At 44.6% G+C, this 21232-nt stretch overlaps 1 protein-coding gene across 4 annotated transcripts in view; it reads right to left on the bottom strand.

The window, feature by feature from the left end:
* Nucleotides 1-3089: 3089 nt before the first annotated feature.
* Nucleotides 3090-21232, bottom strand: part of LOC146437752 (epigen) — a 36229-nt gene continuing 18086 nt past the window's right edge. For 2 of the 4 annotated variants that reach the window (XM_085057692.1, XM_085057693.1), the window contains 3 exons: nt 5870-5990; nt 4994-5146; nt 3090-4700 (listed from right to left, as the gene is read on the bottom strand). In XM_085057692.1, the coding sequence (XP_084913818.1) occupies nt 4646-4700; nt 4994-5146; nt 5870-5990 (329 nt within the window). In that variant the 3' untranslated portion in view covers nt 3090-4645. Of the gene's footprint in view, nt 4701-4993; nt 5147-5869; nt 5991-11070; nt 11161-11670; nt 15578-21232 lie in introns of those variants that run through there. The other 2 variants (XM_085057695.1, XM_085057694.1) reach the window with 2 other exon arrangements.

The raw sequence follows: 21232 nt of genomic DNA, 5'->3' as shown, positions 1-21232 counted from the left end.
TCACAGAACCTGCTCTCGCTCCCACTCGGTTCAGTGAGAGTAGGAGCAGGCCCAAGTCTAGTCATAGTACAAGATTTTATTGCTGTCATGATAATTAACGACTACTTACACTGAGCTTTTAATGAGTACCTGTACCTTTTTTTGTTTGTTTGTTTGTTTGTTAACTAGGTCGTAAAGGAGGAGTCTCAAATGGTTTCCTGGATTTGCAGTACAATAGGGACCTCTAGAGGCATTTCCCTGCTCAGAGCAAGGCCCAGGACATATAAGAACAGCCACATGTCACTGCGGATGGCATCGGAGCTCTGTGACACAGAGACCTTGGAGCAGACAGCACTGGGCTCCGTGACAGCATTCACTGAAAGGAGTGGGGCTCTGAGGAGCCTATGACAAGACTGGAGCTGACTGCATCCAGCCTACAGATTATTTATCTGCATATTGCTAATTGTCTGGTTACAATCACATGTTGCCATGATACTTTTCTGAATAGCTCTAAAAGTTAAAAAACAGAAATTCTGCACTCATTTCACACCAGAGATAGAACTGAAATTAATATTAAAAAATAAACTTGCTGTTTGTCATCAAACTTGCATTTTACCAAGTTTGACTCATCTTGCTCTCTCAACACTTGTTGATCTACCCAAGATCTATTTCTTAAAAGAACTCACAGAAGAATGATCTACTTTTTTAAAAGGTTTGATGTTTGATGCCTCTCCTTCATGTGACTTCAATCCCTCCTTGTTTTGGTTGTCCACAGCACACCATTCTCAAAGCCTTGCTTCCTAGGGATGGCACAAAGGTAATCCATTAAGAATGGTGAACTTCAGGGATGAAGGAGATATTCTGAACTTAATTATTAAATCATTTCTTTTGCAAAATTAGCCCTCTTCTTGTGGGATATTTTGTACTTTTACCATAAGTGGGATGGAGAAGAAACCTTGCTGTGTCATTATCCAAATATACTCTGGGTTACTATGAATAAGAGAAAATCTCCAAGGAAAAACTGCCTCCTACCTGCCTGCCAGACATCAGTGTGCCCTGACAGGACACAACCAAAGGCAATGTCTTTGAAGCACTGCCATCTTTCTCCCAGGTGTGCATCTCACTGTTTGAAACAGACCTTGCAGGGATCAGGGAGACTGCAGGCCACCCACACAGCTGAGCTCAAAATGGGAGTTGAATTCAGGGAAGGTGTTCAAGTGACAGCCCAGCACACCTGCATGGTGGCTGCAGATGCCAGTGAAGCAGGTTCAGGGCTGGGTGGCTTAAGGGCAACTCAGCTTGAGAGATGTGCTGCAGGAAAAGCCAGTGTGGTTCTACCAGCCAGGATTACATATAGAGTAAGTGCTGTCCCGTTCAGAAAGGCAGATCCTGGTCTTTCATGCCTCTGGCTTGGCCCTCCTGAGCTGGTGCCCCTCACAGCTGAGGCAGGCCTGCCTAGAAGTCACACAAACATGGGGGCTCCTCATGAAAGGACAGTTTTTGGCATGTGCAGCTGGAATGGGAAAGAGAAGGTTAATTATGCTACTACAGAAAGAGTCTGAGCCTGATAAATGAGCCAGGAAAGATGTTCCTGATCCTCTGACAGGCCAGTTCTGCAGGAAATTCAGCACCGTAAGCAGCAACACACCATTCCAGGCTGGCAGCATCTGTCACTTATCAAGGCAGGGCTCAGCAGGGCTGACTCCACGAAGTGATCTGAGACCAGGCAGACACCCCCAGCCCAACTGCACCATGAGTCAGTCATGCAGCGATGCCTTGCACACAGCTGGGTCTGCTCCAAGGCCCTGCTTCTGCAGGAAGGGCACACAGAACCCAGGTGGCAAGGAACCCAACTGAGGAAGCCTTCACACCACATGGAAAAGGAAAACTAAAATCAAACTTCCTTCCTTCCTTCCTTCCTTCCTTCCTTCCTTCCTTCCTTCCTTCCTTCCTTCCTTCCTTCCTTCCTTCCTTCCTTCCTTCCTTCCTTCCTCATTCTGCCATGACCCAAAGTCTCACTTTGCATGGCACATAGTCATCTGGTGTTTCATTCTCCAGGTTTTCTTCCACTAGCAGAAAAATATCAGCAAACTCTCACTTCCAAAGCCAGCTTGGGCCAGAAAGCCAACTAGAGAAATGTATTTCATTATGTAGTCTCCCACTAAATTGTGGCCTTAAAATAAACCTTCCTTTTCACTTATGTTTAACCAAACATTGAAAAAATGAAGTTAGTGTATGTTTCTGTAGATACAAAATGGTTCACTGCAGTGCATAAATACCCCAAAGAGGCACTTGCATATCCTGCAAGGCACCTCCTTGGCCACTGGTACACAAACAGCGTAACATCAATAAGAAGACATGCAAACAGCTAAACACAAACAAAATGCCTCTCTCTCCAACAGTTTCCTTTGGGCAAGGTGAAGTCCAGTTGTTCAAACTCCCGCCATTAGAACTTCTGTGACAAGTGCAAGGTACCCCCTGAGCCAGTTGTGTAGGGTGTGTGTCTGCTCCAAGACAGCCTCTGTAGTGGAGAAGGTCCTTGGGAAGTGAATACAACACCAGCAGTGTCCGCACAGAAGAAACAACTCACTGCTGAGAGGGAGATTCACTCACGGGACAAAAACTCTAAAGCTTCTCATCTTTTGGATATTCAGCTCTAAAATTTTCTCCCAGACCAGTGAGAAAGATCTCTCACCCATGTTTTCCTGATAACATGCACGTTTTCAGTTTCCATGTGAGAGGGGTGAAGGGTGTTTTTTGTTTGTGAGGATGTGCAGACTGTAATTCACATTTAATTGCCCTCTGACCACATACGTGTGACACATAAAATGTTAGGGCCACGACCGAAAGATCTCTTGAAGACTGTGAAGAGCACAAGTTATCTGGCACTGGACATGAAGAAAAGGTCAGAAGAATGGAAAGAAGCAAAGAGTGTACAGATTTGAAGATGTGACTGGAGATGAAGACAACAAAAAGGCTGAGAGTTGGAAAATGCTGGTGTCAATGTGCAGAGGAAAGGGCTAGTGTCCATCCAGCTCCTCACCAGCAATCCTTTTTGTATATGCCCAGGCTGCTTGCTCCCTCTGTTACATGGGATTCCAAGCAGTGTGTGATGTGCTGTTTCATTTATTGGTATCAGACAGCCAAGATGGCTTAGCTACTGACCAGGACCCCACGTGAGAAGCCCTCTGAACTTCAGACCATTCAAGTGCCACACTCACCTTTACCCTTTCAAACCCCACCTTTCATACACATTTCAGCATTGTCACTGTAGTCTCACAAATACAGTTTTTTCAACAAACAACATGCATCCTTGTTGTGAAAATTAACTCACATAACAAAGAAACTGAGCTTTCAGCAGGGCACCTGAATTTAGGAGCTGATATTACCCTGCAAGTACCAACTACCTTTCCCTGAGCACAGCAGAGTCTACAATGTGCAACAGCTGAAATGAAGATCTCTGAGAGCCATCTCCAGTCACATCAGCACTGGCAAAGACTCCAGCTGTCAGTGAAAAGTCCTAGTTAGTGCCACCAGCTTCAGAACCAATTTTCTTTCCTTTTCCTTCAACTAAATCTTTGTACCTTCCCAATTCTTTGTAGATAAAATGAAGAGAACCAAGCATTCCATATGGAATCTGTTAGTCCAGGGTGGAACCAAATCCCTAAGATCATTTTGTTCTTATTTGAGTGGTCACATTGTGCCCATAATGTGAGAATGGAATAGAGAGAGTCTGTTTCCTGGGAAAAGCTGTACGGAAGTTTGATAACAAAATTCCAACTTCTCTAGCAATTCAAGTCTTGTGGAGAAATCAGGGTGCAGCAAGGTGATGTTCTGGCTGAAATTCCATGGATCTGAGGAGCTGCTGTAGGATGTTGGAGAAGAGGAGAGTTCTTTGTCATGAGCACACTCCATAATCCATTTTGAGAAAGGCGTCTGGTTGCTTTGCCTGTGAAGACAATGAGAACATGCCATGCCCAGAGGTGTCATGGTCTAATTTTCCAGGAATTGCCTACTCTCTATATTCCTAAGTATAAGGAAGCATTTGAGAACCAGCCATCTTCCTCAGTCCAAAGCATTTTGATTTTGTCCTTTATGGCACCAGAAGCCCATACTTGGCCCAGCACACTGAAGGTAACTGCTGGGTTGGGAGAGGGCTGTTTCTCCACACACACAGCCAGCAGATACCAAAATCAGAACCCAAATGATTTCTGGTCAGTGCATGATGTCCAGAATATAGCTCCACTGTGAGGGAGGTGCTGCTTTTTCTCCAGAGGAGAAAAAAGAAGAAAACAAAGCCAAACCAAACACACAAAAGACCAAAGCAGAACACTGTAGGAGCACTTGAAATGACTGAAAACAGCTAAAACCAACCAGTCCTCCCCACGGCAAACACCGGGCACAGGAGAGCGCCGAGAGGCCTGCCGGTGGCCTCAGCTGCTTGGACCTGAGCATGAGCCACCCTCACCCAAGAGAGGAAGTCTTTCTTCAGCAACACACAGAGCCTGTCAGTCCTGCAGGAGTTCCCTTCGTGCACTCCTCTGCCGTTCCCTCGAGTTCCTCTCCTCAGCAAGGCCGGGGTACCTGTCGGATGGCGCCAGGGCCCTTCCCAGCAGAACTTCCCCTCCTTTGCAGGGAGAATGGTGAGTGTCCCAGCGCCAGAGCTTCACAACGCCGTCTCGCCCACACACACCTTGTAGGGTGATTTCAGTTTCCTGCATCTAAAACGGACACCATCGTGTGATTTTTATCAGCCGAATCTGAAAGCACGGTAGTCTGCACAGAACCAAAATCTAATCCCTTAACTCACGCAGGCATCCCAAAGGAACCCCATGTTTCAGCCAATTGCACTGCTGGCCCCACTGGTAGATCAGAAATCAGAGGTATGGACTGCTAGTTCCTTTAACATCACACCACAGATAAGTAACAGGCAAAAACACGGTCCCAGTGCCCTCAAAATTTTGCCCACTGTAATTCAGACTGATGTAATCAGAAGATTCCAGATTTCCCATACCTCTTTCTTACATAGCAGTAGATGATGGCAAGTATTCCACTGGTCAGTATTCCTACACCAATTCCCACAGCAATGTAGCGCTCGTAGGAATTATGTGCATATGAATTTAGCGTTAGATGTTCACACCTCTCTCCATTATAACCTGCGAGGCACCTACAAAATAAATACACATCATGCAAAAATTATTCCAAACTTGTTATGCTTTCTATTTCAAACACGTTAGTTTTCATGAGTTTTAAACAAATCACAAGAAGTCTAAACAAGGAGGGGCTGAACCTGGTGCTCACTCAGAACCTCTTCCCTCCACCAAGACTACCAGTTGCCCCAGTTTATCTAGTTTAAAGGTAGCTCGAGTAGTGCAGTCACAGCAGCAACGCAGTCTAAACATCCCCTCACAGCGCAGGGTGTGGACCAAGAGCAAGTGCTCTGCTGATCCTTAGCTGCTGTAATGTCCCCACAGGCCAAGGCTGCCCAGTACACATCCTAGAGAATTGTAAGGACACCATGGTCCTGATTGGTATGTAGCTGTGGAATAAGGGAGCTGTAACTGATATGTTGGAAGATTCTGTCCCCTTCTTTGGACCCACTGTGAACATCTATTGATTCCTCTACTACTTACTCCAGCACCAGCTGTGATTTGAGATGGCACCATGGCAGTGACCTCCAAAGCCGTGAATTCCCCCTCTCCCTTCCTTAGTTTTACACTAGCACAGCACTACAGCCTCATTAGCAGTCCTGAGGCACCACAACTCAGGTCAGTGTCAAACTTTAACCCTGCAAATACCTGACTGGCACTGCAAAGTTGAGCATGCAGCACATAAAGAATCAATGCCAGTGTTATTTTTGAAGAAGGATAAAATAGGCAGCATTCTTTACTTGCATATGGGCTTCCTCAGTTCGTTGTGGAAGGCACAGAGACCATTGATACAATAGCTGTGGTGTTCCTCAAGGCAGCTCTGCATCAGCTTCAAGAGCTTTGGCTGCTCTGTGTAGTCTACTGTGAAACAGAATAAATTCAGGTTATGTTTAGGACAAAACATCATTTGCACATATTTTCACAACTGGAACAGACCAGACACTGTGTGCAGCAAACACTCAGTACACTGATTTACTGTGCTGTGTCTCGTGAGCTGATTCAGTCAGCACTAAACAGAGCAAGCTTCTGAAACAGTCCAACACAGCTTTGAGGAATCACAAACTGTAAATAAATCACTTTCTCTTGAGGAACATGTACAAAAATTACTATGGGGGATTCATACAGGGTAACATCAGCACTATCCAACCCGCAATCCAATCAGAAAAACTATCCCAGGAATAGCAGGGGTTTAGGACACAAGGAGAGCACTGCATTACTCTCAGTATCCTTCCCAGTCTGAATTCAATTTAATAGTTAATTAATTTTTTCTTTTCCTGATCCGAACTATTGCATTTCTAGTGTTCCTGCCTGCCTGCCAGCCAGCTCTGCAGCCACAAGTGAGGATGAATGCTGGGACTGCTCCCTCCCCTCCCTTCTTCATGGTTTAATGCTAGCTGAGTGTCCAAGGACAGTAAGCTCCTAAAACTGTCAGGATGGTCTTCCTGTGCAAAAGCACAGTCCATGGCTACCAAGCTTCTGATCTTGTGCAAAATTCTACACATCTGGGTCAGCAAGCACACCTCTTGCACAGAAAATGCTACCTTATTCCCAGCCATGGTGGCTCAAATGGGAATAAAGCAGTCTTGGGAACAGGGGTGCAGCAGGTGAAGAGAAAGCTGCAAAGCTTCACCATCACTGCAAGCATCTGTTCCAACTGGTCTCTCTACCCAGTTACAGGAATCACTGGTGGGGTGGGGTGTCCAAGCAATGACTTACTATTTCAGGGGACTGCCTCAGTGAAGCTGAAGGTGATTTCCTAACCGAGTGCATGTCAACACCAGCTTTCAGTTATGACCACAAGAAAAATAACATCTTGCAGGAAGGTGACCAAGTCTGCTCAACAAAGGTGACTCAACAAAGGTACAGCAAGCAGAACCCTTCCTTTCTGACTAAGTGCTGAATCAAGGTCTGGAGACAGTACACTGATGGAAGCAGTGCCACAGACAGAAGCCTCAAGCACTCTCGAAAGCAACTTGTGATCCCACCACACACTTTTCAGAAGCAGCACCACCAACCCCTGAAATTCCCAATCAAAACCCAGTTTGAGCCTTTTACTGGCAGCAATCTCCTTTGTGTGCTCTTCTAAGCATTTTTTTTTCCTTCCTCCCCTATGCAGCTTTATCAGAGATGACAAGCAATGGCAAAGAGCTGCTCTAGCTAGAGCAACTCTCAACTTCAGCTGTGAATGATGTGGTTTGGACACCCAAAAGGCATGATGCTATCACTGACACTCAGATCAAGCACGACTGCTTTGAGAACAGTGCCCTCTCAAACCTGACAGAGTAATCAGACTCCCAGGTTAGCAAGAGACTTAGGGAGAACAAGTGACGATTCAGGTCTGCTTGAAAATGACGTGTTGGCTTACCGCACTTGCTCAGGAAAAGCTACAGAGGTGGGAGAAGCAAGTCTTGCTTCAGAATGAACTTCTAATGGCTGAAAAAAGGGCATCTTATGCATCCTTTCAAGGCAAAAAGGTTACCCACAAGCTTTTCTTCACACTGTGGAGCCTAGAAACAGTGCAAGGGAGGAAGTTGGTGCTGGCTAAACAGGAGCTCTAGTATCCAGTTCTGGCTCTTTTCTGGCTGGCTCTGGGAATGCTGCTGACAACCTCTGGAGAGACGCTTGTTGGCTAAGAGCAGTCAGCAAAGGATCAGGCCTCAGAGGAAGTTAAGAAAGGACAGTTTTCATGAAGAAAAGACAGATGTTGGGACAAGAGCTGCATGACACTACTGTCTGCACAGGAGCACTGTGTGCTGCTCTCTGATGAGGAAAGCACAATGGAAAGCACGTGGTCAGCACAGCTGCAGGCTCGGCATGCCAAGGAGATCCTGGATGCAGGGGACGTGCCAAAGCCCATTCTGGTTAGGTCTAAAGTACCTGCAGAGCAGCTGCCTAAGCTCTGCAGGTAAGAGTTTCAGAAAATAGACAACAGCACATTCACACTTTTCCCAGGACTCTGCTCAAACACTCAGGCACCAACTGTTTTGAATTACCATTTCAGCCCAAAGTGCACTACAGAATCACTAAAAATAAGCCTTGAATGGGAGCCTTTAGCCAGCGTTCCCTGCCACCCGAAGTACCACTCTTCTGCTAGGCCCTGAGAAGGTGTCTATTGCACAGGTTTAGCTTTTCATTCGTATCTCTTCCACGGGGGGAAGAAAGAAAATAAACATGAGGAAGGGACAAATTCACACCTCAGAGGCACAAAATCCCCAGCCACCTCTAACCCAACTTCCAACAGATGGATTTGCACATCCCAAAATCCCTCCTCACTCACGCCACTGCTGCCGAGAGGTGGCAGGCTTCCACCTACCAACATCTGCAGGAAACCTGGCTTTGTGCAGGTACAGGAACCTCTTCCCTGAGCACTGCTGTCATTAGAAACCCAGGTCAGCCTGGAGCAGCAGCCTGCCTAGAAAGCATTTGAGACAAACCAACACATTCTTTCATCACTGTCAGGAGGAACAGCTCAGTCCATTGTGGGTAAGATCAGATATTAAGTCTACACGCAAAAATTCCATGTGCTAATTATTTTGACATTGCAAAAGTACAAATTACCTCTGAAAGAATGAGTCTTGAAAACAAAAAGGATGATTTCCTAGCCTGCCCCAGAGCATTATGTTAATTCCTATCATACTGTTCCCCAAGATACTAAACACAAGCTGTTGAATAAACAGGTCCATGTGCCCCTTTCATGTCACGTGAGGGGAGGGAAATACGCCAGGTAAGCACTTGACAGCTGCCTGCAACTGAGTCATTCAAACAGATACACCTGGCAAGACCTGACATGAAATCAAGGCTACAGGTACTTGGAAGCTTGGGCTTGCCAAAACTGACAGACTGGCAACAAAGGGGATCAGCCAGTAAGACCGTGACAGCTCAGTCCTCAGCTGCGGTGCGCCGGGGAGGAAAGGCAGCTGGAAAGGGGAGGCAGGGAAGGGGACAGTCCCAGCTTCAGTGCCTCCATCACAGGCTGCACAGAACCAGCTGATGGCATTGAAGGGATCCCATTTTTTCCCCAGTGCAACCAAGACCTTCCCTACTCCTGCCTGCCCATTTTGCTACAAAGGTTCTCCATCAGCCCAAACACCACCAAGGGTTCTTTGTCCATGCCATGCCAGCTCCCAGCTCCTCTCCATGACCTTTCCCCCCTCTCAGCTAATCACTAAGCTCAAAATTCCCTGGCCCCAGCATTGGTGACAAGTAAAGCCTATGTGACATATAAGAAGGAAATAGGATGAGATTTTGTAAAAACAAGGCAAAGGGATTGAGCAGAAATTAATGGTTTTCCACAGACTGCACCTCAGTCCCCAAAGGACTTGAATCCCACAAGAAACTGGCAGTACCTCCAGTGATGCTGAACCTGGAATTCATATTCTTAGAAACCAGTATTACTGAACCCTAGCAGTAGATCTTACTGGAAACTTACAGTGCACAGAAATAGGAGCTACCAGGAAATTGGAGAGATTCAGTCGGGTTCTCTGGTTCTCTTCTTTTTCAGCATTTTTTTTCAATCTTCTTTCCGGAAACGCTATGTTTTAATTTTTCAGTGGCTTTCTAAGAGGCCCACCAGTATATATTCCTAACTCTGTGTGTACATGTGTGCTTGAATGTTTGTGAAATTGATTCTATCTTTGAGTGGAACACTCTCAAAGGAAAATGTTGGTGTCCAGTTGACCATCACAGCTCCAGCTGCCATAAAGGTTCACAGACTACTGCAGACATGGCTGTAACCCTGTAAATAAGCATCCTCTTTGTTGAAACATGACCCATCACTCCTGCTTTCTAGAAACAACACAAACAGGGCATTTAACGAGCCACAACATATTTCCACTTCATTATCCTCCTGTTTGCTGTATGCAGCTCTGCAAGAATCGTGTCACAGAATAAACCAGACCACAGTGCTGCACTGATAAACAAGAGTACTGTGGTCAAAAATTAACACCTTGCTGACTTCACATGCATATGAGTGTGTATACATATTTTATGTATATATATGTATGAAACCCACATTATATAGTATGTGTATGGATGAATATATATAAAACACTGTACCACTATGACAGATCAGAAATGAAAATAAAACAACAGCTTGACTTGTTATGAGGAAAAAAAAAAGCATATGTGTCTACTAAAAAACACTTGGAAGACATCCTGTGATGACTTAGAATTAACAAAAGGTGATTTGTTTGCATGCTTATATGCCTTTTAAAGTACAGAGACATTAAGAAGTATCGCAGTTAGACTCCTCTCCTCCTTTACTGACCTGCCAAAACCTCAGTCCCAGATCGCACAGCTCTCCCAAAGAAATGACATCACCAGCACCTCAAGTAACATCAAGAATGCAGCTGGCAGGATAAACACAGCTCTGCTCTCAGATGTTGGCAGGTAAAAGAGCCTGAGTTCACATTTCAGTCAGAAAAGAGAAAGCAAGAAGGGAGAGAGCCAGCACTCTGAGGAGGGCAGTGGAAGCCTTGACAATCAAAAGCAAAACTGCAACAAAGAAAGAACTACTGAGTAACAAGAGAGGCATTGCTCGAAGTTGTGCCTGTTCATTCTTACTTCTGCACATTAAGGTGCACACTGAGGACAGACAGAAACCAAGCAGTGGGTAAGAGTAACAGAAATTGCCATCAGAAACTGAGATCATCAGCCTTAAAACGTCATCTTCAAATTATGACTCAACTTGGATTAAATGATCCTTCAGCTGGTCATTTTTGAGCCTACCCCTGCTGGGTGGCAGCTCTTACTTCAGAGAGGTTTTGAAGGCTCCATGAGGAAATCAGCTCATCTCACAAATAAAACTCACAAATCCAACAGTGTCCAAGAGATGGAGCATCACAGCAGCTAACACAGATTTTGTTGGAGTTTTTGGTTTGTTGATTGGGTTTTTTTCATAATTGACAGATTAACAGAGACAAATAGAACAAAAAAGCAATACCTTCAGTGTTGTTTTTTGTCCAATTATTCCATAAGTCAGTGCTGAGGGATGAAGCTGTAATAGCTGACTCTTCACTCAGTGCCCCCATTGCTGTGTAATGCAAATAGATGCTTACTGGAACAGAAAAGCTCAGTATATCTATTCAAGTGCATTTCACCTAGAAAGCACTTCATACAAGATGCACTTCAAACAACCCCCAGAGAAGGCAGCAATATAATAACAATTAATTTAAAACACTCTTGCCTCAAACTTCCTTTTGACACAGCATAATTATGATTGTGGGACAACAAACAATGGCTTGCAAATTTCCCAAATACAAAGTCCATCCTGTTTTCCATTCTATTGTCTTCCACAATTTACGACACAGATACACGTAACATACTACAGCCTTAAACCTATTTACCAGTTTAAGTAGCTTATTTTCAAAGAGTCTAAATTATACCCTATCAGTTAAAATTTCATCCAGGTTTCAAATTGCTGAAGTAGTTCTGCTTTGCAATGTCTTTGTATGCTTCCCACTCCACTGCCTATTTCAGGAGAGAAATACTGTTTAACAAAGCCTTGGACCTCACAACATGGAAAAGCCTCCTCCAAACCTACCTTTCAGTAAAATATAGATTAGCATTCCAAATGCCATGGCAGGCAGCTGCTTTAACACCTTCTCAGCTCTTCCTTCCAGGTGGCTTGCTTGCTCTGCTTATCTGTGCTCCCGTGTTTTCTCTTGCACTTATACGCCAGGAAGCGTCATCTCCTGTTCTCACCAATCAAGAAAAGGTGCATCTGGCAACAACCTAACCCCCGGGGCAACCACACATTTATTTAGGAAACCGCCATTATCTAGCAATGGCATCAGGTTTTCTTTTGAAACCCTGGTTTCCTATTACCTGTGGGCATCCTTGTGCAGGCAAAGGTACAGTTTTAGAGCGAGACCCAGAATCTAACAGAGCAGAAGAACAAAAAACCAGCAAAACAAAGGTGAGCAAAACAAAACATGACGTGAAAATGTTGTGTTTCCTTCCCTTCACAACGTAGGTCTTGTGTTACTTCCAGGAGGATATTCACCTTCAGGATGCCATGCTGGAGTTCAGAGCGCAGAGACCAGTCCCTGCTCTGCTAATGTTCCTCCCCTGGTCCTCCCTGTCCCTCAGTCCCTGCCATCCAGAAGAGGAACTTCGGGAACAGCTAGTGCCGGAGATTAAGAAGTGATCAGACACAGAGATAATGGATGATGCTCTCCATCAGTGACTGCCAGCCAGAGGCCTTTGAACCCAGGCTCTGCAAGCCTGAGGGCTGTGCTAATCACTTTCCGTTCAGCCTGGCTGTGCACAGCCCTGGAAGCAAGGCAGCCCACCGGCCTGTGTGAGGCCTGGGATTGCCGCCTGGAGCTGCAGGTCACAAGCGCTGACAAAACTCATGGAAAGAGCAGATAAACTGTCACCTCCTATAGCAGTAGATCCCTTCATTACTGCCAGAAAAGCCCACCTCTGCCTCTCCAAGAAGTGACTGTGCATAAGGAGAACAATCATACTTTTCACATCACGTGTTTGCAGGTCTCTAGCACAGACTTGTCAAACACAATTGTTTGAAACCACTCTCCACAGCTCCAAATGCTGTCCAGCTTCCTTGGTCACAGGCAGCTTGGAACAAGTAGGACTGGTCTCTCTGAAGGGTACTGATGTGCCCAGACTAGAGCAGGTAATTGGAAAAGCCTGGTTCAATAACACACAAAGACATCAGCAACCTGACTGACCAAAGGAGAACTACACACTTCACTTCAGCAACAACTCTCACTTCCTCCACGGTGAGCTCCAAGCAACATTTCACAATTTTTATATTTTAAAACCTAAAATCTTCTAATAAATGCCCTAGTAACTCTGGTTGACTCAAGTTCTCCCTCTCCACTGCACTCTCCTCAGTGATCTGTAGGATTACACCTAACCACTTCACATATTAAGGGAAAAACAGAAGCTAGTTATGCATATTTTAATTATGCTTTTTCCTGCTCATGGACTGCATTCCAGGAGGCTTTTCCCTTCCTTTGCTATCCTGAATTGCTGCATGCCTGCACACTGATTGAGTGCAGCTTGCACACTCCCTGTACGGAGAGGAGTGTTTTTGCCTACCTGGATAACCTCTGCTATCAGTCCCAAGCAGGGATGAAGCTCATGAGCCTTGCTTTCAACACCCAGCTGCACAATGGGAGTTTAATCTGGCCTGAATCCAAGAGGAGGCTTTGTCATGAGGCAACACAGAGGGTGCGGTAGGCTTGGGACAAGGCTGCAGTGGGCAAGGCTGTGTTCTGTCTGCCACAGGGCGTTTGTCCTTGGACAAACCTTGACCAGGTCAGGTGCACCAGCATACTTTTTGGGCTGGCTAATGGGCCCTTCCCTCTGGATGCTCCTTCTGGATGTTCTCCCAGCGGAGAGCACTCTCACAGTGGGTCTAGCAGCTGTGCAGACAGCATGCTGTGGAGCCAAGCCTGAGCCTCACTGGCTGTGCTGTAACACTAACCCAGCTACCACAGGATAAAGGGAAAAGGTGTACAATGCACAGTGACCTGTCTGTAGGACGTGACACAGGCAGGCTGGCTCAAGGGGCACAAGTGATAAATGGGACAGAGTGATAAATGGTTATTCTGCCAAAAAATGTGGAGATGATCAGAGTTAAATCAAAGAAAACAAACAGCAATGCAGACGGCCACAGCAGTGACTGAACCTGCAGCGCTCTCCCATCCGCTGCGCTCTGAACACACAACAAACAAAGAACACAACCATCCCCCAAACCACACCAACACTCTCCAGCAACACCAACAGAACAGTGAACAAGTTTTATTCCATCTTTCAGTCATGGGTTGATAAGTCCAAGGACAGTCTCCATGGGTGCCTTGATCCTCCCACCACTTTTATTACCACTTAAATTTGTATTACCGCTTACATTAAAAAAGATAAGCAAGTGTCTGCACTGATGGCATTATATATTCAGTAATAATCCTGTCAAACTTCTGCAAACACTGTGTTAAAGCAAACTCTCAGCAAGTCAATCATGAGAACAGTCAGCATGGAAATAATGTTCCACCTTGACCCTTTTATCACAGTAAGGGCATTTTTCCCTTTAATGGCAACAGTACTTAGCCACAATCTTTCTCCTTGCCATTTCACGTTATTTATAGCCCCCTAGCAAACACCTAAGGCTCCTGATGACAATAAATCAGTAATCCCAGCCGAGATAAAAACATGAATATAAAAGTCCAAACACTCTCCCACTGCCTTCAGTGGGAATGTCAGTGCACACACTCAGCTCAACTGGAACCTCAGCAGTAACTCCACTACAACTTTTACTTTGCATAGGACTAATTCTAGATCCATCCAGGAACCAAACTTTTGGAATGGAAACATACTGATCTTATCCCATATGCTCTTCTCTAACCAGCAAAATATGGTGGCTACTGAAGCCAAGGCTAACAACACAGAATAAAAGAAGCCCTCTTCATGCAGTTTCAAATAATAAGAGAATAATTAAATGGCTTTAAGTTCCAACGCAAACATTTTATCAGGGATAAGGTTTTGGATTTCTTCTCCTCTTCACCTCTTGCCCCACTATACATATTGTGCATACATATTGTGCATACATATTGTGCATACATTTCCACTCATTTCCATTAAATTTAGTTCTATTCCATTCATTTTAAGTCAAGTTCAGCCTAATCAATTGTTCAGGGTTGAAGGTTTTTTGGAGGATGAGGGTATTATGCACCAAAACAATTTGTCCAGACATGGAAAAAAAATAATACCAGCCTCAATTCTAGCTACTTGTTCATGCTTACCTCTTGCAGATGTTTAAGGTCAGAATTTCACCAGCGCTCAAGCTTATTTGACTATTTTAAAACATTGACTGAGCATTTGCATTCATGTCAACATTACCGCCTGGCCACTGCTGGCTCTAAGTGTTCAAAAAATATTTAAGGACTCTGAACTACATCCATAGTGCTCAGCGACCTTGGAACCCAAACCATGTATTTAAAAGGTATCTAGCAGCATGTCTTTAGATTTTATACTGTTTGAACAGGTCCCACGTGTTCACAAGACCTTGATAACTGCCCCAGTTCATAGGTGCAGTTGTAATTTATGCTTCATTCTTCATTCTCAAACATGTAATTCACCACCACCATCAACATACCTGTGTAGGCTGCATTCTCCAACTCATTTTTGCTCACAAGAAGTCAGTAGGAGGTAACGCAAAGTATTTGAACATTCTATAAACCATCAGATTTAACGTACTTGACATGAAAAAATAAATACAATGTAGAAATAAATATATTTGTAGTAAAAAATAAATGTTTTGTGCATCAATAAATAGAATAATGCAGATTCTTCTTCCAAGGTAACCCATTTGCTCTAGTAAATGAGCTTTTTAGCAACCAGGAGTGTGTTCTTCAGAAGCATTGCAACAGTCATAGGTCCTACTCCTCCTGGCACTGGAGTGATAAAGCCAGCCTTCTTCTTCACTTCTAAGAGAAAAGAGAAAAAGGCATTGACTAAGAATGTTTCCAAACCTTTTCTTCCCTCCCACTGCCCCCATATGCCCAGCTGGGGATGAGCACAAAGGGCTGTGACTGGGCAGGTACTGCAGGGAAGGGACATTGCTGCAGCCATGGCAGGGATGGAACATGGCCAGGACTGGGGCTGCAAGGTACTTCTCCTAATCTGAATTTGTTACCCAGGGCTAGTTCTGGGCCAGGGTTTCACAACCTGTTCCAGCTGATCCACCTGCAGCACGTTGCCCTTTCCCCATGGCAGCAACAGGCACTCACACAGCCTGTGGTCAGACAGATGAAGGTTAATCCCAATGAATTCTTTTGGAAAGGGGCAATTTTTGCCCATGTGACCTGGCTGACCAGCTGTCCCAGGAACATCTGGGATGACACAAGGTCAGGATGACCCCAGGAGAGCAGCATGGATGTGCATCACCCCCGTCTGCCAACTGGGATACTGCACCTGCAATAGCCAGGAGAGCTGTGGAAGCTGGGGATCCCTTTCTGTAGGTAAGGAGGTGACCCCCCAAAGTCTGTGTTCCTGAGGAGCAGCATGCAGACCAGGAGGCTGCTGGAACTACTGCCATCAACAGAGGAGCACCAGCAGCAGCCAAGTCATCTAGTCAGCTTCTGTCCCCACTCTGTCCCCCACCTCCTAACTGAGACATTTTGGGATCACAGAAGGAAACAAAACTGGAGAGGGAGAAGGTACAATTTTCTGTTTGGTTTGTTTTTTCTGCTTCACAATAAACACAAGAAAGATGAGAGCTGTCTTTGAGGAAAAATACAATTCTGGTGGCAAAACTCCCATTGCAATTTCAGCCATAAACACTCAGTTCCTCCAGAGATGACTTATTTTTTTTAATCAGTGTTACTAGGGTGCCTAGACTAAACCAGGATCCAAAGGAGCAGCTCTTTCCAAAGTATCACAAAGGAAAATCTTACTGATGAATTAGCTCCAACCATGAGCCATGTCAGACTATTCAAATTCAGTGTACACCTTGAGTGCATTTAAGTTAACCTGTTTGTATAAGGAATTCATATAACATAGCAATAAATCCTGACTTGATACTCTTATCTACTGTGCAAAATGCCATTGACTGGAATCGCAGGTTTTTTGCAAAGGACTTCCGTTCAACTCTGTGGGAACTCACCACAGGATAAACTGTAGCAAGTTATTCACTAATTATGATCTGACCAATTGGCACATTGCTAACCTTGTTTATTCTGAGACTTGTTTTTCTTTTCAGGTGCCACTGTGAGAGGTTTTTTGTTTGTTAGGTTGGGGGTTTTTTGGCTTGCTTAGTAATAACTTCTTGGAAAATCACACCCCACTTTCAAAAGCATTCTTTTTCCAAAGGCACACTCACAGGAGACAACTGAGCAAGCATAACTGACACAAACACATTCAATTCCATTGAAGTCACAACAGAGCAGGCTCTGCCTGGCTATGAGAAGAGACTAAGGGATGGAAAACCAGGCACCTGGCTTTGGAACAAACAAGCTCACTTGCTACTGCTTTAAGCATATTCATCTTGAATCTATGTGGTGCTTTACTGTCAGAAATAAGAAGGTCTCAAAACCAGAAATATTACAAAAGAATTTTAACAACTGGATATTTGGGTTACTTTTTAAAAAAATACTATTTATTAGATTTGAAGGGTTGGGGGGTAAATGAAATTAATAAAATGCTGTCTGAACGCCAGGGCACACAAGAGCATTCGCACGGTTAACAGCGAGTATCTCACTGAACTGAAGAACAGAAGGTTAACCCTCATTGAGAAGAGATGGTAATTACAACCAGGAGAGTTTTAATTACTCAGTTGACTGGCACCACCAGACATACTGTTAAAATATATGGAAAGGAAATCAAGTTACAGTGTGGTTTTTCTTCGCATGTAAAATATAACAAATTAATTAAGATCTCGTATGACAGTTAATATTCTCAAACACAAATAACTAACCTTTTTAATAGTCATACTACTTTGAGCTACCTACCATTTCAGATTGGTGCTTATAGTTAATGCAGTTACAAATTGTCAGATTAGTGTCATAACTATTGAAATGTACCCACATCTGAAGAAAACACAGCCATTAACACAGAAAATACTGTAGGCGCTTTAAATTGAAATATGTTTGTTTCCATGGCAATGTTACATACCTCTTTTTGTGGTGTTATTCAAATTACTCCTATCTGACCCACAGAGAGGGACAACCCACAAACAGACCATGCCTTTCCTGAAGAAAGCCTTCTAATGAGTATCAGGTAGAAGATGGATTGCCCATGGTGTTAGTAACCCTACCCAACAGGAAACATACAGCACAATGCTTTCCCAAGTTGTTGGGGAATTCCTCTACCCATACTCTACCATTATGGAAATCCCTGTGGGTTGGTGTGGCAGAAGCCAAATTTTGTGTCAGTTAGCATAAAGCCTCTCACATATAGTTTATGCACAAAAGCTGATCCAGGCTTTTGAACACACAAGTGTCTGTGCTGGGGAAACGACCATCTGATAAGTTTCCATTGGTAAAAGTAAATACAGATATGGTGAGTGCAATTTTCCAAGATGAATGCCAGTGACCAAAAGGGGAATATAGCTTGGCCTCAAAAATGTCAATAGATTTTCATTTCCTGGTGAAGTGAAATGGGTCAATGCACAGTTCCCAGACAGCACTTAAGTGTGTGACTGATCTCATGTAGGCAGGTGAGGTGCTGTGCTATCAGTTCCTTCCGGTCCTGTTCCTGCTTCTCAGGAATAATGTAACTTTGTGCACAGCTTTACTCCTGCTTTTTCCAGATGGCAGCTGGTCTCCCAGACCTTCCCCTGACAATCTGGAAAACGCAAATTAGATGCCTATGGGGGCGGAGCTGCTATTTTGCAGCTTCTGTAGAACCTGGAAATCTTCTTTTGGTTCTTCAGAAGAAATGAAATGTAGATTGTTTCCTTGAAAAACAGGATCCACTGCTTTGGAAACAGCCCTTCATTCCTAGGTTCCTTTAAAGCTGAGGACATCAGACACCTAATAGGGTTAATCACACAAACCAATGGCAAGTCTCAACCTGAAGGCAGTTCTGGGTCTTGTGCATCTGCATTAAGTGATGCAGAGTAATTCCTGCCTAAGCACTGTTTCCACACAGCTTTACGAGTCCCTGTAAAGCTACACCAGATCCCTGCATTCCTGCAGCACTGCCCAGGTGAGAAATCGTGTGCTCAGCAGTCACTCTAGATATCCCATGTTCTGCTCCACACATTCTGGGACTACTCTCACTACACACTGTGGGATACCAACCAGCAAGCATCTACCCCATTTCTCAGAGTTCCTTCTGTTTGCTATCCCTGTTTCTCTTACTGCAGCTATTTTAACTGCATTATAAAGGAAAACCACAGAATTATGGCCCAGTACTGTAATTCTAGCAGTGCATATTTCCTCTGAAAGCCAAGCAACAAAGGCAATCTGAGCAGAGAAACCCAACATGAAATGGCACACAATGGCTTCTCTGCACTCAGCTTATTAGCACAGATGGGTGGATGGGATGCTGCTGTAGCCTTGGGATAATACGTGGAGGCAGCAGAAATGCAAGATATCAAAGATTGCTTACTGAGGCCCCTGAACAACACCCTCTTCTGTGCAGGGGAACCTCGATTGGGCCATCCAGCAGCTCACTGACACCAGTTAGCCAGCAGCCTGCCTGGCCTTGTGGCTTCTGTCACAGCCTAATGTCAACCTTCTGATTCCTTCCTTGCACTCATGGAGCACAATAACAGGCAATGGTTCCCCTAATGTTTGCAGGGCAGTAATACAGTGACATGATTACACAGACTGAGCTCTTCTTCATGGCAAAATGAATGCCAGATCTTCGAAATCAACTGAGAAATGAACAAATAAAGCTACAGCAAAAGCACCTGGAACATCCATGTTCTGTTTTCATGACCACTGTTTGGGAAAGCTCCACGGGGAGCTAATTAGGAAAGGATTCAATAAGTGAGGAGCAGCCTGTGGCCGGGCAGGTATGGCAATGAACGTGGAGTGGCAGCAGATGCCGTCAGAAGCAGCTGCTGTCACAGAGCCCAGGCTCCCTGCACACTGCTGCTAAGGTACAGCTGAAGGACCACCACTTTCATTAACTAATTGGATTTGAAGAACATGGTGGCCAATCTCATTCAGAGAAAATGGATAATGCAGGCCCACCATCTTGGACCACATCAACTACTCGTTCTGCTGTTCAGCACTGGGAATCCCTCCCTGCTCACGGTGGCACCCACTTCAGAGTCTCTTTCACACTGTCAAGTCAGAAAGAACAGTTCTCATGTGCAAATCCCTCCACTGATATCACAACTACACCACCTAACCAAGGTCTTACACATAGGATTTCTTTTGTACACAGGCATCCAATAAAGACTCAGCAACCAGCACTGAGGCCTGTTAGTCAAAAATATGGAAGGAATTGTAAGGAAATATAAGCAACTTTGGTTTCATGGGCACTTCCATTTCCACTTGCAAAGGTGAGCTACTACACTGGTGTGTTACTACCCTGCTCTACCAGTCACTCCTGGAAACCATGCTCCACCCAAAAGATCTGTTTCAGCTAAATGTTCTGGGTAAGTTGCTGCTTTGTTTCATGTCCCTGGTCCTTGAAGCCCTCCTCCTCCCTTGGCATTATAGCTGTGGCAACAAAAGCCTATAAAACAGGGCCAAGTACACCCACATGTGCACTATGCTGTTCATAAAAACAGTTCTCCCTGTCTGTGACTGAAACTTCCTGCCCAAAACAGCTAAAATGGTGCTGGGGATCACATAGGGATGCCATTGTTGCTTCTTCTTCTCCTCCTCCCTGGCACTTCACTCCTCCTCCTGAAGCTCCGAGAAGGCAGAACAGCCCCTTCCTAGACACAGATTTTGGCAAATTCTAACATAAACAAGTACACTCCATGTGCTGTGGTGGTTCTACATGGAGAGCTGCACATGCAGCTTAAAATATCCCTGCAGTAGCAGGCTGGGTATCTCACTGCTTTGCAGCTAGCCTCCAGATGCACAGTGTTCATCTGTTTTGTTCTTTTAGATACTTTGGAACTGTACAGTAAACTATTCTGGACGAAAAAATTACTATTTTTTGATGTGGACACAGTCTGGAGTGTCAAAATAAAGAGAACATGTGGGGATGTGGGAAATAACAAACACTGTTTAAAGGCATTCCATTACTTTCTCAAATGTGTACACTGAATTTAAAAATGAAAGACATGAAAAAGAAGAATTGAAATGCATCCCTTTGTTGTTAAAGAGATAAAAATAACCTTTGCTGTCTAACTTACCCTGCAGAGATTAGAAGATGGGATCCAAGTATTGCCAAGATAAGCAACTGAATCAAAACAGCTTCCAGCCATCTAATAAATTTAATTTCTACTACAGGAACTTTTCAGCCAGATGACCTGGTAAAGGAAGCCATTTCCATCTATTTTTGTAAATGAAATTTGAACTCTGATTGCCCAGTTAAAGCTCTGCTCTCCCCACAGCCTCATTTTTCTCCTAAAGAAGTGAATGAAGAGACAATAGATATTGGTGGGCTACATGGTGTTACACAGGTGCCACGTGTCATGTCAGACATTTATGCGCCTGGCCTCAACCTGCAAA

This window comes from Lichenostomus cassidix, chromosome 4, assembly GCF_008360975.1.
Source record: "Lichenostomus cassidix isolate B80296 chromosome 4, HeHo_3.0, whole genome shotgun sequence".
NCBI classification, from domain to species: Eukaryota; Metazoa; Chordata; class Aves; order Passeriformes; family Meliphagidae; genus Lichenostomus; species Lichenostomus cassidix.
Note: the sequence above shows the minus strand (reverse complement) of the source record. Positions and strands in the feature narration are given on the sequence as shown.